The sequence below is a fragment of the Amblyomma americanum genome, chromosome 1 (assembly GCF_052857255.1).
Source record: "Amblyomma americanum isolate KBUSLIRL-KWMA chromosome 1, ASM5285725v1, whole genome shotgun sequence".
NCBI classification, from domain to species: domain Eukaryota; kingdom Metazoa; phylum Arthropoda; class Arachnida; order Ixodida; family Ixodidae; genus Amblyomma; species Amblyomma americanum.
The window spans coordinates 143,351,974-143,365,464 of record NC_135497.1 but is presented as its reverse complement, the minus strand read 5'-3'; the positions used below and the strand labels follow the sequence as shown (position 1 = coordinate 143,365,464).

Sequence of the window (13,491 nt, the reverse complement as noted above, 5' to 3'; positions counted from 1 at the left end):
TGAAATCAAGATGATGGCAGACAAGCATTTTTGAAATCACTGATAATGCCACTGGTACCAATAACATTCAGAAAGCTCTTGATGTGGTTGATTCTGTACGGGATGGCCCTTCATGCTCAGCAGTTGTTGTAATTTTGGTAAAAGGTGCTCCCCTTGATGCTACGTTGTTGCTTGTGCATTCAGGCCCAATGCAGGAGCTCATAAACAATGCCTATCACCTTTAGTTATTCTTTTTAAAACGCAGCCTATTTTCCTTTTTTATAAAAACATTACTTAGCTGCTTTCCTGGTCTTCATGTTCCTTTAAATATACATTCAAATATACACACCACAAGGTGCAAAGGGCACTTGTTAAGTAGTTGAAGCAAAAAATATAAACCGAGCTTTTTCCATAACCACAGATGCGACACTACCATCAAAAAAGAAAAACAGGTCTGTACTGCTTCACAGGTCGGTGGCTGGAGGCTATGCAGCCCTAAGCCTAATGCTATAGCGCTGCTAGAGAGCGTGGCTGAGTGACAGCACCCTGCCCTGCCGCATTTTTTGTGTACTTCAATGCATGTGCACTGTGCTCCCTCCATGGTGTGTGTAAACACTCGCGAGCATCCAATAGTCCTCCTTCGTAGCGAGCGTCAGCAGCAAAGCAGACTAACATCGCACATGAAATTTATCAGGTACTTTACACACCCACGTAAGAGTGAGGGCGAAATTTGTTGTCACTCAGTGCAACTGCTTCTGCTGCAAGAGCCATGTGCTATGTGTTTTTTGAAAGCAATGGTGCATGTTTTCTGCATTAAAATGCTAGTTTATTGTTGGGGCTTGAAACATTATTTTGCTGTTCCCACGTTGATGTGTCAGTTGCTTTTGCCACAACCCTATTCCCCCCTCCTTTCTCTCTCTCCTCATTTTCTTTTAGATCATTATTCTTGACATTATTGATGTTGTTCCGGAACCAGGTCAGCCACTGACAAAAAACAAAATAAAGATTGTGTACAGCAAGGAACAGAAAGGTCCTGTAACTGCCTTGTCACAAGTGGTGGGCTTCCTCCTGAGTGCCATTGGTCAAAAGGTGAGGCAATGCATGCAACTCCTGCTACCTGTCCGCAAAGTTGCGTCTGAAATTTATTTATTTTTAGAGGAATGGGCAAAAGCAGGAAAGCAGGAGAAATGCATTAATTGGAAAAATGCTCTAGGTAGGTTTTAAAATAATAATGTATGGCTACCTCACGCCAAAATACATGTACTTTTGAGAAGCTTGCAGACAATGCAACCACTCCAGTGCACTTAACTCGTAGAAATAGCCAAAATTTGTTGTGCCACAGCGCCGAGGGTAACTACGTTTTTGAATTCTAAAAATTACTTACGGTTAGTACTTACGGTGGGCTACACGCATCTCACTAAATAAGGATGCTAAAAGTAGTAGTTAAAAAGTTAACTGCTCAATATTAGTTAACCAACCTACTAGTTAGCACATCTTAGCTGTATTCTGATGTTCTAGACTGGTGATAATGTTGTGCCAAAAAAACCACTCTTCTAACTCAAAAAGCTTATTTTAAAAAATTTCAGAACACGTTAGGTGAAACACCCAGTACATAGTGGCTAGTGTCAATACGGCGTGCTAAACAAAGCTGAATATTTTGTGGTTATTGTTGCTATAAGTAGTGTACGTAATTGACAGTTATGAATTGTCCTGCTACATGTCATGTGTGTTCTGTATAGTATTGTGTAGTATGTCGAGCCTGAGCTTAGAGAAAGAAATCGTCTATGCAGTAAAAACATACAAAGCTGCATGCTTTTGTGGCTACAGTTTTAACTGAGAGTAAGTGCTGAGGGCACCTAGGGACCACATACTGAGCGCTACCTTAGTTGTTTTACAGGACCTGAACTATCATGGGCCAGAAGTAGAGGCACGTAGGCAAGTTGGAATGATGACGTGTTTAACCGACAGCACAAAAAGCGTGAAGGCAGAGTGAAAAGGAGGCAGGGAGGCCTTTCCTGGAACTGTGACAGTGGATCAGACAAAGGTTTAAAATTTGCCCGGAAATGACTGGTTTATAGTGAACCAGAATATATTATAGTGGCACGACTGGGAGGGTGCGCCTGGCTTTTCAGTGGCCCATTACGCTCCGGAAAGCCGCTAGAGACTCTGGCTGCTCTCTTTCATACTGCAGTGCGGCCGGCTGGGCATCGCAGCGCACGGATAGGTAATCAACTTTGCTGAATGCTTTAGCCTGTTGTAATTTCATTCTGACAGTGTTGATGTTCCGGGTTACATTAAGAGAAAGCATAAGATTGAGCTCGTATGTCAGATAACTGTGAGAACACTCCTTTGCAGAACACTGCTTTTGCAGTAAAAGGCCCAAATTTAACTGATGCCCTTTATTTGGGAAGAAAGTCTGCCTGAATAAACAGGCATAAATTTTAATATATAGAAATGAAAATGAAAATTGGTTTTTGGGGAAAGGAAAGGCACAGTATCTGTCTCGCGTATCTTCGGACATGTGAATGGTGCCATAAAGGAAGCGGTAAAGGAGGGACTATGGGAAGAAAGGAAAAGGTGCCGTAGTGGAGGGCTCCAGAATAATTTCGACCACCTGGGGATTTGTAACGTGCAGCACTGACATCTGACATCGCACAGCACATGGGTGCCTTAGCATTTCGCCTCCATCGAGACGCGGCCGCCGCGGTCGGGTTCGAACCTGGGTACTCCGGCTCGGTAGCCGAGCACTCTAACCACTGAGCCACCACGGCGGGCATAGAAAAGCGTGGAAAGTATTGTTTAAAAGTTCTGTATTTCATTTTAACGCAACAGCGTTAAGGGCCCTGTGCGCAGAAAAGCCGGTGTTGTCATCATCGGCTGTGAGCGAAAAATCCCTCCTCCTCCTCCTCGCAATGTACACCACTGCCCCAACAGATCTCGTTCGGGCGCAGTGGGGCCGTACGGGCACGCAGGAATCACGCAGTGAGCGGCAAACAACGCAGCGCACATCCAAAGCGCGTTCTCCACGAAGCTTGCGGCTTGCTGCCTGTTCGTTCAGCACGGAAGCTATGCTGGTGTTCGTGGCATCAAGTTTGTCGAGAACGATGTGTCGATGAACTACGACTGCAACTTGAGTCCCGCTTGTTTCGGCAAGGCACCTGGCAGCGCTTCTACTTGGTTTGCTGCTCTGCTCGTCCGTTTCACCGTACGGAGCAGAGCGATTTGTCTAACGGGCAAGGCGTCGCGCCGAACGGGCGATGGCGTTCCGTGGACTGCCTGGCAGTGCTGCAACACACTGTTGCGTTCCACTCTTAAAGCCGATGCTTAAGTGTCCTCCAATTTTTTAATCAGTCTGTACGAACATTAAGGTGGTTGAATGCTTATATCTGCAGTTCAACCCAGCTGAAATGAACATGCGTGTCATTAAGCAATTTTACAAATTGCCCATCAAGAATGTTTACTGGTTTTCATGAGGACATTGTTAAAGGAGGCAGGCACAGGTTTCACAAAATCTATCATGCGCTGCCCACTTACTGTATAAACGCATGTAAGGGCCGCACTTTTTTTCCCAGATTCAGGGAGCAAATTTCGGGGTGCAGCCCATACACGCGATTTTCTAAAAAAAAATTTTTTTTTCAAGTGAAAGCAAACCAATCTGGAATGCGCGGCATTTATTTACCGTTCAGGCATCACTCACGGAGTCTTCAGACTCCAAGCTGGTGTTGTGTTCAGGTAAATGTTCAGTCCACAGAAAGTCGTCTTCGGTCCCGTCTAAACTGTTTGAAATTCCGGTCACTTTGAAACTTCGGTATAATGTCGGTCAACACGGAATTCCACGCGGACAAAATCCATCCAAGCACAGTCGCGAGCGGTGTCCTCTTAAGCCGCCCTGTCGGCGTCTCGTCGTGATTGCCATTGGCCATCCATTCCGAATACTGCCTTCGAAATTGAACCTTAAAAGGCCGATTGACACTTACATCCAGGGGTTGCAGCATGCCGGTGAGGCCGCCCGGTATCACGGCCATGTCTGTGCGGATACCGCGTAGGCGTTCCTTAACCCTACCTGTCAAGTGACCGCGGAAGCTGTCCAAGACGAGGAGCGATCGTCGGGCCAGCATGGCGCCTGGGCGCTTCTCCCAAACGCTTTTTACCCAGTCGAGCACAAGCTCATCGTCCATCCAGCCCTTTTCTTGGGCGCGAACTACAATTCCCTTGGGGAAAACGCCTTTAGGAATCGTTTTTTTTTTTCAGGATGACATAGAGGGGCAGCTTCCGCCCGTCCGCGGTGACGCACAGCATAACGGTACACCGTTGGCGCTCCGCGCCGGTTGTCCGCACGAAAACACTCTTCTTTCCTTTCAGTTCAACTGTGCAGCTCTCGGGACAGTCAAACCACACGGGGGTATGGTCGGCATTCGCTATCTGCGAAAATATATAGTTATGCTCACGACGCAGACCGATGACATACTTCTGAAAGCTGAGCACCTTGTCGGTGTAGTCGGGGGCAGCCGCTGGCACAGCGTGGTCCTTCGCCGAAATGATAGGCCCTTCCTCTTCAGAAATCTTCGTACCCAGCCGGCACTAGCCTTGAAGTCGTCGTGCGGTATGCTTTTAGCACGCGCCAAGGCTTGTGCCCTCACGCGCAGCATGTCCGTTGTCAACGCGTAGCCGTTGTTCCGCACTTCCATTGAATAGCATAGCAGCTCTTCTTCTAGCTCAGGAAATTTGCATGGCTTGCCTCGGAAAGCGCGCTTTTTGGAGCTGATATTCTTCAACACATCCCTTTGTCCGCACCACCGTCGGACACACTTCTCGTCCACGTCAAATTTTCTGCCCGCGGCACGCTTGCCGTGTTCAATAGCGAACTCCACTACTTTCAGTTTAAAGCCCGCCGTGTAGCTGTTGAGGTGCTTGCCCATCGTGCAACAGTGACAATGCTCGGAGGCAGTTCATGAAAAAGTGAAGAACGACAGCGCATGAGAGCAACAACTATGCCGAGCGACCACGCTAACACAACCACCAAAAAACGCATGCTTTGACAGCCAGAACAGAACAAAGTTAGACCTGGCGATACCGATGCCGATACGGACAGCGGAAGTGCAGTAGCAGAAGCTCGCGGCAGAAGAAAGGATGATGATGATGACCCGCGGCCTCGGGCGCCATCCATGGGCGGCACCTCGAAGCTCCTGTGCGCATGTATTTCGAAGGCTATTCTTGCGTGTTTCCTGGAAAGTTTGGGTGCGGCCCTTACACGGATTTTTTTTTTTTTAATATTTCCTTTGGGAATACGGGGTGCAGCCCTTACACGCGTTTTTACGGTATGTCTGTGGACAGCGTGTACTTTTGCAGCAGTGTATTTAACTGGCTGATTCTCATTGAAGTGGAAAGGAGAATGCACTTTTTTCTAGCTCTAGCCGGCGATAGAATATGCAGTTGGACATGCATATGGCACGATGTTTGGTCTTAAACTGATTTACTGGCATATTCACTACCAGAAGTGTCAAAATAATGAATAATTGTATGTGGAAGGTGGGAAGTGTTTAGATAGCAGCACTGATTATTTTTATATCTACAATTATTGCATGCTGAAAAGTCCCGAAAACCATAGGCAGCTACACAACAGCAGTAGGAAAAATTAGTGGAGCCATCTCGTGGCATCCATGCAAAAATGAACCACCTCCGTGGAGTCTTTTGTGCCACTAGAATATATTCTAGTTCACTATAGCCTGGTTTCTGTTCATGAGACATTTTGTCAGAGTGTTATGTTCTTTTGTTTCTAGTGTGTGATAAAAGTGCTCAATTCTGGAGTGGTATTGCTCCTTGCTGATTACATCCTAGTGGTGACCCACTGTACAGGCAGGCGTTGATTCCTTAAATTGATCACAGCTGTCCTCATGCTTTTTATTCCCGTTCTTTGGTATATCTGGTATGAAATGAACAGTTTTAAAAGTGCATCTATCACTAACCCTTTCACTACCAGGTTCCTCTCTTGCTTGTTCACAACCGCTGCTGGGTTTTTCATGTGGCATTTTGTGCATTATTTCAAAAGATTCATCAGTGTTGCTCAAATTGGAGTTTAATTCATCAGAAGTTTATGGATTTCTTTGTTCATCAAATAGTGCATGGTCATGCTGGCTTTGTCAGTGATATGAAGGAACAGAACACACATAGTCCCCTAGCTGAGAATGAATACACGTTTCATGTGTTGTTGAAGCAGTAACTTTCATGCTGATAGCAGAGTCTTTTGAAATTTTCTAATGGTCTTTAAGCTTCTGCTTAATACCATTTCAGAGCTGTTTACATAGCCTGTGATGGCTGTGCTGTGGCATCGTGTTGATTATCAGGTACAACCATTTATTTGGCAAAACTTCGGTATCATTGACACATACGTGGCACTGGGCGGACCCACCAGCCATGGTCCTCTTTGGCATCTGGTCGAAGGCATGCAAATGCTCTAGAAAACTATAGACCTTGTGTCTGAATTAGCGTTTTCTTTTTTTTTTTTTTCCAAAAAGTTTGCATGACTGTATTTCGTTGTTTTGCCTACTTTTATTAAATGACTGTCTTTATTAAATTACTCTCTTTGTTCGTGATGCTGTGCTACCACGGTAGTCTCTGTTGCGGGCGTCAGGCAAGACGGGAGCTTGCTGTTCCCTAATTGACTCTAGTGCTTCTTGTAGTGGCTGGTTCTATACCTATAAGGAGCTGCATGGAAAGTTTTATAACCACTAATACCCCTGTCACACGGGCATGTGTAAGGCCTTGGGAATTAAGGTCCTTTGCCCCAAAGGCGCGTGATGCGCATCTACACGGCAAAGCGTCGAGGCCTTTCCGAAAAAGGTCTGTAGCCGCAAAGGCGGCCATCAGCGGCCTTAAAGTTGCTTAAAGGAGCAACCCAGACGGCAGCGCCAGCTAGTGAGCTCAAAGAATAAAAAATCGACGCAATTTTTAGTTTTGAAAAGGTAAAAAATATTTAATTTATCCTATTTAATGGTTAATTTTGCGTTACAGTGCACTTACCCGTAGAAGAGGCTATGACTTAAGACATCTACACTGCTAAGAAAGGACGAACACTTTTCAGCAGCCGCATCGACACACACGTGCTTGCGCTTCTCGCTTTGCTGCATAGAGTTTCTTACTATTAACTAGAGGGAAAGCTGGCGGCGCTGCACCTGAACCTCCATGGGCGCGCAAAGCATCATGGGGTAATCAGCTACTTGGTGCAGGACAGTAGGTTTTTTTTTGTTTTTTTTTTTCAGGAACGTGCACAGAGTGGCGTTATTGAGATGTCCCATTCCGTATCCACGTCGCGCTCCGCACGCAGAAGACTTCGTTCGGCATAAAAGTAGTGCGCAAAAGCCATAGTAGCGAAAACACAACAGCACATTACGCCAATAAACGGCTTTTGTTTTCCGAAATGCTGTGGAAAAATCTTTTAAAATGTTGGAGACATTTTTTTTTCAAAAACATATTTCTTTTTAAAAATGCGCCTGTTAAGCACGAAATATTGGCTTTCGTGGTCTGCAATGCTTGGCCAATAGGAGAGCAAGCCATCGCTTATTTTGAGCAAAAATTTGCATTTAAATGCCTTTCTGCTTGTTTGTTGCGATTTATAGACAGGATATTAAATGATAGGGCATTCTTGATTATCGAACGTTTGTTATTTCAATATTTTTTGGCCAAAAGTTGTTGTTCTGCAGTCAGTAGCTCTCCTCCCCATGATGCTTAGAGCACTCATAGTGGTGCAGGCGGTCTCGAGGAAGCTCCATGCAAGCTCCCATAGGTGGGGCGCCAGCTTTCCCTCTAGTCAATAGTAAGAAACTCTATGCTTTGCTGTTTTTTCTTCGTTTAATTGCTCTTCATGGCAATTACACACTTCGTTCTAGCGTCTTGCGGTTCGTCGCTCATGATTACGGCAGCACGCTAACCACGCACAACCTAATTTCTTTGAAATACGTACAGGGACATAAGCAACAAAGCACGCTTCTCACATACAACGAGGAGCCGAACAGAAAAGTGCGCCTACCGTGGTCGGACCGGGAACCACGAAAAAAAAAAAAACTTTTGTTTCAAAATGTCCGTTTCTCACTGTCAGAACGCTCGTTTATTATTGTGATATCTACTTTTTCCAACATAAACGAAAGCACTCTTATCCTTTTAGCTGAAGTGCTACCGCCTGCTTTAATTTCATAATGTTACTAGCACCGCTTCACACACAGCGGTGACTTTTGGCATTCACGGAGGCCGCGTTCTAGCTCATTTGGATTTGCCGTGTAGCAGGGCCGCTGCTCCTTTTCAGTTTTCCCCCTTTAGTGCAACAAGACAACTTTACGGCAAAGGCCGTGAAGAAGTCCCGTGTGACAGGGGTATAAGAAACATTATCAAAGGACCCTACTAATACATGACCTCTGTAGACATGGCATAACATCTGCAAAGTTCTTTTTAACTTGAGTTTTTGCAAAAGGAGCCAGGGAGTGAGTTAAAGAACTTGAAATGCATACATGTGGATGTGCTGAGGTCGCACTTGAGTCACCCGAGGCATTGGAGTAAAAGGGTTAAACTTCAGCTTCAATGGCTCACTGGGGTGATGAACTTTCCAGAGTCATGGATTTTTAGTTTGTTGTTATTTAGCTTCATTGTGAAAGTCAAAGGGGTAGAGGAAGACTGTAGCTTTCTTGAGCAAAAGTTTTAAGTTGCAATATTATGTATATCTCTTGTCTAACTTTTGTTCTGATTTGTTTTTGAATCTGGGTGACATTGCTTGTTGCAGATATACATATGGCAGCTGAAAGACAATGAGCTGGTTGGAGTGGCATTCATTGATACACAAATCTACATCCACTCAGTAGTGACGGTAAAGAACCTGATTCTAGTAGGGGATGTCTTCAAATCTGTTTCACTGCTGAGGTACCAAGAAGCATCTAGAACACTGTCTCTTGTTAGCAGGGTAAGCTCTCTGTTTTATGCATTCCATGAAACAAAGCTTAAAGCAGTATTGAGTGGGCATGTGCTCTCTCAGCTGCTTTAGCAATTGAAATTGGTGTGTTAGGAAAGAAATTTTGGCTAATGCTGGTATGAGGAAACCTGTAGTTATTTAATGATGGCTTTGTGATGTATTTTGGAAAACTTCAGGCTGCTACAGTTGGCTTAAATAATGAAGGTAGGTGTGTGCGAATATTGAATTTTCACTTCAAAGTGAATATCTATTTTGTTCAAATTGTTTCAGAGTGAAGCGAATAGTTTGCGACTCGAAATACAGTATTAAAAAAAAAGAGGCATTTCATTAGCGCTGAATAGCATACGCTGAAAGACGTGTTTTGTAGGATTTATGTGTCGTGGTGCATGGCACCACTTCTCTTTCCTGACACAGGTTGTGTCCTGTGCTTCTTGTTGGACAATTAAACATACCTTGAAGGGTCTAAACAGGGACAAAAACCTAAGAGCTGAATGTCTGAAAAATTCCTTGTTTTCACACCTCAGCTAATCCTCAAACATTTGCGTTATAGACTCGTAACCGTCTTTTGAGTTTTTTATATGTCCTGAACATTGGTCTTGATGCCAAATGAGGAAAATGAAAGGAGAAAGGGCAATAACATGAAGAGAAACAAAGTATTGTCATATTTTGTTTTGCCTTCCTATTAGTTGAGTTTAATCTTTTTTCTCTCTCCTCTATCAAGAATTATGTTGAGAATGTATAGAAAAGTGTTGCTCGAGAAACAGTTGTATGTTCGCTTATCGTCTGACTGTATTGTCGTTCCTTGTCTTATAAATCTTGTGGTTCGATGTCCCAGTATTGGCACTAAGTTGAATGCCATCAGTATGAATATGCACAGGCCAAATTTTTTTTGTTGACCATGATTGACCATATCTGTGCTTTCCTAACTTTCATTGAACTTTTCATGTCTCTTCTTTACTGTGGTTCTGAGCTCTTTTTCTATAAAATAAAATAAAAAGAAGGCTGCCTGTCTGGACAAAAACAGGCCTAATAAAAACAAGAAAGCAACCTGCACTAAGCTTCGTATACTGTTGCCATTACGCATTACCTGACGAGTGGAGGGGACAGCCTTGAGCAGAATGCGCAGCTGTTTTTTATTGCCACCCATCATGACATAGCTCAAGGCATGAGAATTTTTGCTCTGCTGAGACCACGTGGAGTGCCCATTTATATGATGCAGCCACTAGGCATGCGTCATGATATGGAACATAATGAATTTGGCAGGCTTCTCTCGTTTTTTAGATTGCTATTTCATTTTTGTTGCAACCCACGGGGCTGTGGCTGGCACCTTTAGCAAAACAGCAACTATAGCAGCATCTAAGCGCTGCAGGTTGTCTGTAACTTCCAGCGGCACCTTATCGCATTTAGCAGGCAGAAAATCTTGGTACTATTTAGTACTTCCCACACCAAAGTACTGTGGCAGAATTACTCCAAGGGGGCACTGAGGAAAAGCTCGCAGGATTTTTGGACTCTGATAGCTGGTCCTTTTTTGACTCTATTTGTGATTCTATTTGTTCAGCAGAAAGAGATGTCTCCAAGGCTGACAAATTAAAAGTACAGTTAAAGTACAGTTGTTTTTTCCCACTGCTCTGATTGAGACTTGTGTCATTGGTGATGACGTCAAGTGTCACGGGTTTGCTGTGTTTAATTTAGCACACTTAGTTGTTGTTTTTCTCATTCTTCTGCAATAATAGTGTGCTGGCTGTAGCAAAGCAAAAGCTATCTTTATATTTGTCCTACAGGTGTGTGAATATCAAATTTTTGGTTGCGAAGCGAATAGGAATAATAAAATTGATTGCAAATATAATCTAATGTTTTTGAATAGTTTCGAATATTTTTGAATAATTCCGGATATCAGTACACATAGTTCAAATAAAAAACAAACACTTTTCCACCCGGCCATGAAAAGAAACAGAGAGATTGCAAACAAATTTTGTTTCCAGCCATCATCATAATTTACTGTACCTGTAAGGCCTACCAGGCATTAAATAAGGGGAGGGGGAATTTCATAGTAATAACGGTAATGAACTTTATTTTATAGACTAATGCCTTGTTTCCAGTTCTGTGGATAACAATTGCATCCAGTGAAAAAGCCTATTACAGTTTGACCTTAAGATTACATGACCAAGTAGAGCACTGAATGCTATCGTGAAGCATTGTAAAGCAGCCAAATACCTCATTACTGGAGGATTGACATGAGCGGTTGGTTAATGGCTAGGTAAGGCACTGCTGCTGGCAAAACACAAGATGGCTCACGTAACAGACAGAAGAGCAGCAGCCCGAGCTGCAGCACGAGCGGGTCCGCCCCTTCCAAGCTCCTTCACGATGCCTGGAGACAAAGAGCCGGTTGTGGAATGCCACTCCGAACGCAGCGTTCATCACAACACGCAGCTCGCTTATCGTGATATGAAGGCGCGAGAATGAAACCACGCTGTAAAATGCCCCAGCGCTGTACACTGCATGTGGGCTGACTTCGAGGCTGATGTTTCTGTCGTACGCTTTTTTTCTTGCCCTCTGTGGTCTAAGGTACGCAATTTCTAGATTCTAACTTAACGAAAATTGAGAATGATTAAAGCAGTTGCCGCGAAACAACCGCACCAGTGCATGCGGGCTGCAACTTCGCCCCATCTGCTGAGCTGCTGCTGTGCACGCCACGCCTCCAAGTGTAATAATCTAAAGCGAGAGGATCGTTGCCTGTCAGGTTCACCACCAATTGTTGACTGCCACGTGATATACCACGTGGTGCAGCACTTCATTTTCCAAGCCACGAGCGCGTAGCGTCATCGCCGTGGCAGCTCTTGATGGCCATCAGTGCACTGATTTAATGCAAGACCTAGAATTACTGCACACAGGCTTTTGCCACACGCTGGCAGTCGATTCTGTGCAAAAAGAGCAAGTTAACTCATAAGACATGTGGAAGGTACTGTCATTTAACATCATTATGTTTCACAATGAGTTCAGGAAATTTTCTAAATGTTCAGGAGGTTTGAATAGTTCGAATACTGAAAGTGCGGTTCGAATCGAATGGCAAATACTATTTGTACACCCTAATTTGTGTATATCACCCATTGTTTTCTCTTCTAAGCAACACAAAATCTCCCCGATGTCACCAGCGGCGCAGTGTATCTCTGAAAATTGCTGGTTGTGATGATACTAGTCTTTCATTTTTCACTTTTTTCTAGCTTATTGAAGAGTCACATTTCTGTAAAAGTAACCTTTTTGTCATGAAAAGTATGTATTATTTGTTATTCAGGCGTGGCAGTTCTGCCGTCGTAGGCCAGGTTGAGTTTGTCCTCAATGTCCCTTCAACACGTGCTTGATGGTGGTAGAATGCCATACAGCTTGCATTTATGCACCTGTTAAAGAGCAAAATTTTAGGCCTTGTGTGAACCTTTAGAGGAGGTCATTCAAGTATAACGATACATAATGCTATTTTATGCCACCTTTGCATTCAGCTCACACCTTTCACATTACTTTGTATGTACTCATGAAACAAGAAAACCCCTTGTGTGAATCTTGTACAGATGTGATCATAGCAGACTACATTTTATTTCATGCAGAAACCTTAAGAAACTAAAAAAAAGTGTATCACACAATCGTTGTAATGAACACGTTCCTTTCCACCAGAAAATGCACCTATGTGTCTTCAGATTCTTGAAAGTAGCTAGTGTTTTAATTGCTTTTGGTGGTGAACTGCGCGAAAAACTCGAGGACAGAGATAGACAACAGACAACGAAACATCACATGACATTCTAGGTTTAGTTCCTTTAGTGTAGAAAAACACAATGCTATGTTTGACCTATAACAGCCTTTGATGCTTATGCATTGCAAAGCCCAACACAACACACGGCAGTGGTTTTCTTGTTTATTACGCTGATGGTTTTGTGTCTTGTGTCTTGCACATATCATTTGTTCCCCTATAATTTTTCTGTATTTCAGGATGTGAGACCTTTGGAAGTTTATGCTGTGGAGTTCTTCATAGACAGCACTCAAATGAGCTTCCTGGGTGAGTAACAAATCAAATTACAATACGGCTGCTTTCATTTCAAGCGGTGAAATGAGTGCAAGAAGAGTCTGACAAAACTATTCATTAAAAAAAAGGGGGGGTGTGTGATATATCATCAATGTCAACCCAACACATGAGCAGAAAAATGTTAATACTGCCAAAACAAAATCACAGAAATATTGTTTGCTGGAGAAGAAATACATGCAGGACCTATTAACACTTCCCATGCAGTGGTCTTTGTGCCATCAGAATGAAAATTGAACAAGACACTTCAGCTGTCTTGTTCGCATTTCATTCAGTGCTAATAATGTGTATGTACATGTGATTTTACCTGCAAACTGACCAGTGGACTATCTTTTTTTTTCATGGCATCTACACAAAGAAGGGCTGGTTGCCACTATTTTCATATAATTGGTGTAGCATAGCCTCTGTGATCAGTGCCCAAAAATTAGTGTCGATGCACACATTTCACTTGCAAAATTGGCCAGTGATGGCTACACCTGTATTTCGT

At 43.7% G+C, this 13,491-nt stretch overlaps 1 protein-coding gene across 5 annotated transcripts in view; it reads left to right on the top strand.

Moving 5' to 3' along the window:
• The window catches only part of Cpsf160 (cleavage and polyadenylation specificity factor subunit 1), a 100,540-nt gene that overhangs the window by 76,049 nt on the left and 11,000 nt on the right, over positions 1–13,491 (top strand). For 4 of the 5 annotated variants that reach the window (XR_013310862.1, XM_077647114.1, XM_077647115.1 and 1 more), the window contains 3 exons: positions 916–1,068; positions 8,750–8,926; positions 12,914–12,980. Coding sequence is in view for 3 of the 5 variants with exons in the window: in XM_077647114.1 (XP_077503240.1) it covers positions 916–1,068; positions 8,750–8,926; positions 12,914–12,980 (397 nt within the window). In the remaining 2 variants the exon portion in view is untranslated. The remainder of the gene's footprint in view (positions 1–915; positions 1,069–8,749; positions 8,927–12,913; positions 12,981–13,491) is intronic. The other variant, XR_013310863.1, reaches the window with a different exon arrangement.